Here is a 2,920-nt window from a genome sequence, read left to right as displayed (position 1 = left end):
CCGTCCAGAACCAGCTCATCTACAAACATCAGGTGAATTATTCAAACAAGAAGAGCAAAAGGTGTTGTGATCATGTTGACTAAGAATGGTAAGGGAGCCACAATATGTAGTGAAATGAATGTAGCACCAATATAAAGAAACTTCTCATTAACTATCCAATATAAGGAGACTTAATGAGAAAAAATAAATTACTTCAAAAATCTGATGTGCACTGATTGGGTCATCAAAATGGACATTGACACTAAGCATGCCACCAGATTAGTTACAAAGTTGCTTACAACAAAGTCTCTGCTTTAGAGAACCACTGCTGTGGTTGGATATTGTTAGGTTCCGTGTTTCTGTATGTTTATTTTTGAGTTTTTCTATGTTTTCCTGTTTCCCTGTGAGTCTCTGTCCTGTCCTCCCCGTTGATTGCTCCCCAGGTGTGTCTCATTCCCTTAATTACCCCGTGTGTATTTTAACCCACCTGTTGTCTGTGTTCCTCGTCGGGTCCTTGTCGTTGTCTATTGTCGTTAGTCTACTCACCAGTTGTACTGCTAAGTCCTGGTTTGTGTTCGCTCGCACGTAGTCCTGTCGTTCAGTTGCTACCGGTATTTGGCTGTGTGCCTGTCTCTCTGCCGTGCTGCCTGTTTTTGGACTGAGCTTTATTTTCATCATTAAATATCATCACCACCATAACCTGGGTCTCGGCGTCTCTCCTCACCACTACAACCACAACTTATGACAGATATTATAAGATGTATGTGAGGAAATCCATCCAGACTCAGATACAACAGCTCTGTCAGGGGAAATCTGCTAAAATTTAGCAAAATATTTTGAAGGAAACCGAAAACGTTTCACCTTTGTCATAAAGAGTAAATGACAATTTTACCACATAAAGAGGACGTAGGATATAAACTTCTGAATTTATATAAAGAAAATCACATTCTCTCCCTTATTATTCTCACATTTAGCAATTAAAAATAAATTATGGTAATCCTAACTGACCTAAAACAGAAAAAGTATTGTATGTTGTACGGCACCAATGCTTATGGATAAGAATGCTCATAAGATGTTCACTCTATCATTTCATAAGCAGCTCCTATTTGATTCTGAATTTTTCCATTTCAGAAAAATCCCCATTGTGGGACAGTAAAGAATAATTCTGAATAAAAGTTAAAACATGCAACATTTGAAGGAATAAAGATCCTCTAGTGACACAACAAATTGGCTAATTAGAAACTAAACCAATGTCTCATCTCTTCAACTTTATGTTTGCAATACGTCAGAACTTTGGAGCAGATTGAACCAGTTGTAATTATTAACAATGGGAGTTTAGTTACTCAGGTTACTAGATCAACATGTAGATAATTAGGTCCTAGTTTCATGCAGAGCAAATGTTTATCAGAATAACTTCAGTCTTGCTCTCTCAAGAGGCCAAATTAGTAGAATAAACAAGGTATTTCAAAACTACTTTTTAAGTACGTAATGTGAGTTGAATCTCATGAGAAAGGCAGTGTGTGGTTACAGTATGCAGGCTGCAGTTGAGGCTATATAGTTAGACTTGAATTTAACACGGACCCTACATTTTCTGTTTTCAGTAAGATTTTCTTACTGAGGCTCCATCTTCCAGCAAACGCTGTGGGAATCAGTGATGTCTTCCTCTAGGACTGTTTCAAACACTTCTGTCATCATTCACCCTCCAGGTTTCTACATTGTTGGATTTGAGTCATTTCCCTTCATATCTGTGTATTTCATCTTCCTGGCATTTGTTTATATATTTTCAGTGATGTTTAACTGTTTGCTGATTTATACAATTGCTGTGAGTCACAGTTTGCACACTCCAAAATTCTTGGCCATCACCAACCTGGCAGTGATAGATTTAGTGCTTAACACCTGCACCATTCCTGGCATGATAAAGATTTTTCTCATCAAAGACAATTTTATTCCGTTTAACCTGTGTCTTGTTCAGATGTTTGGATATTATGCATTTGCAGCTCTGGAGTCTTATGCACTCACTATACTGGCCTATGACAGGCTGATTGCTATATGTTTCCCCTTCAGGCAGAACTCAATCAACACAGTGCGCAGCATGTGCTGGATTATTTTTGCTTCTTGGTGTTTTATTGTGGGAATTATAACGTTTTCTGTAAGCTCAATGACTCGACTGTCTTTTTGCAACTCTGTCAGGGTGTTCAGTTATTTCTGTGACTATGCACCTGTGTTTCGACTTGCCTGTAACGATTATTCACTGCAGTGGTCGGCATCTTCATCCCTCTCTGTTCTGAACCTAGGAGTACCTTTCATTTTCATCCTGCTCTCCTATGTGAGCATCCTGGTGACTGTGTTCAAGATGAAATCTGTGGACAGACGAGTGAAAACTTTGGCCACATGTGTTGAACATATTATTGTTGTTGCTATATTTTATATTCCTCTTCTTGTTATTTTTGCTATTGGGTTGTTTTCAAGGGTAGTGGACCCAGAGAAGAGAGTTCTGAGTCTGTCGCTGGCATCTTGCATGCCTCCTTGCATTAATCCTGTTGTTTATTCTCTGAAAACTAAAGAGATCAAAATCAGAACACTAGTTTTATTTAGAAAAGCCAAAGTTAATACAAAATTCTAATACAATCCTTGCAGACGTTACAGTGACAAACTGGAGCATTTGATATAGATCTTTCTCCCCAAGGACAAACAGAGGGGAGCAGCTGTCTGCTGTAAAGAATCTATGGCTTCACTAATCAGCCGTGAGTGATTAGTTTTTCAAGAACAATCTAAAACACGACTTCATTAGTTAATAAACAGCTTTTCCCCCATTTCATATTGTTTCTGAACTGTTCGTGCTTTGCTAGAGCAGGGGAGCAACACGTTGATCGGGAGGTTTTGAGTCGATCTGGGCATTAGATGACAAACTAAACGCCGTCAGGACGCTGAGACCAGCACG

At 38.9% G+C, this 2,920-nt stretch overlaps 1 protein-coding gene across 1 annotated transcript; it reads left to right on the top strand.

Annotated features, from left to right (window-relative positions):
* Positions 1 to 1,633: 1,633 nt before the first annotated feature.
* LOC106906882 (olfactory receptor 51E2-like) lies at positions 1,634 to 2,602 on the top strand. The gene has a single exon (XM_088012696.1). The coding sequence runs from the start codon at positions 1,634 to 1,636 to the stop codon at positions 2,600 to 2,602; it is 969 nt and encodes a 322-aa protein (XP_087868822.1).
* The last annotated feature ends 318 nt before the right edge of the window (positions 2,603 to 2,920 follow it).

Source organism: Poecilia mexicana, unplaced genomic scaffold (genome assembly GCF_051168715.1).
Source record: "Poecilia mexicana isolate PSO_F unplaced genomic scaffold, ASM5116871v1 scaffold_14, whole genome shotgun sequence".
Lineage (NCBI taxonomy): Eukaryota > Metazoa > Chordata > Actinopteri > Cyprinodontiformes > Poeciliidae > Poecilia > Poecilia mexicana.
Note: the sequence above shows the minus strand (reverse complement) of the source record. Positions and strands in the feature narration are given on the sequence as shown.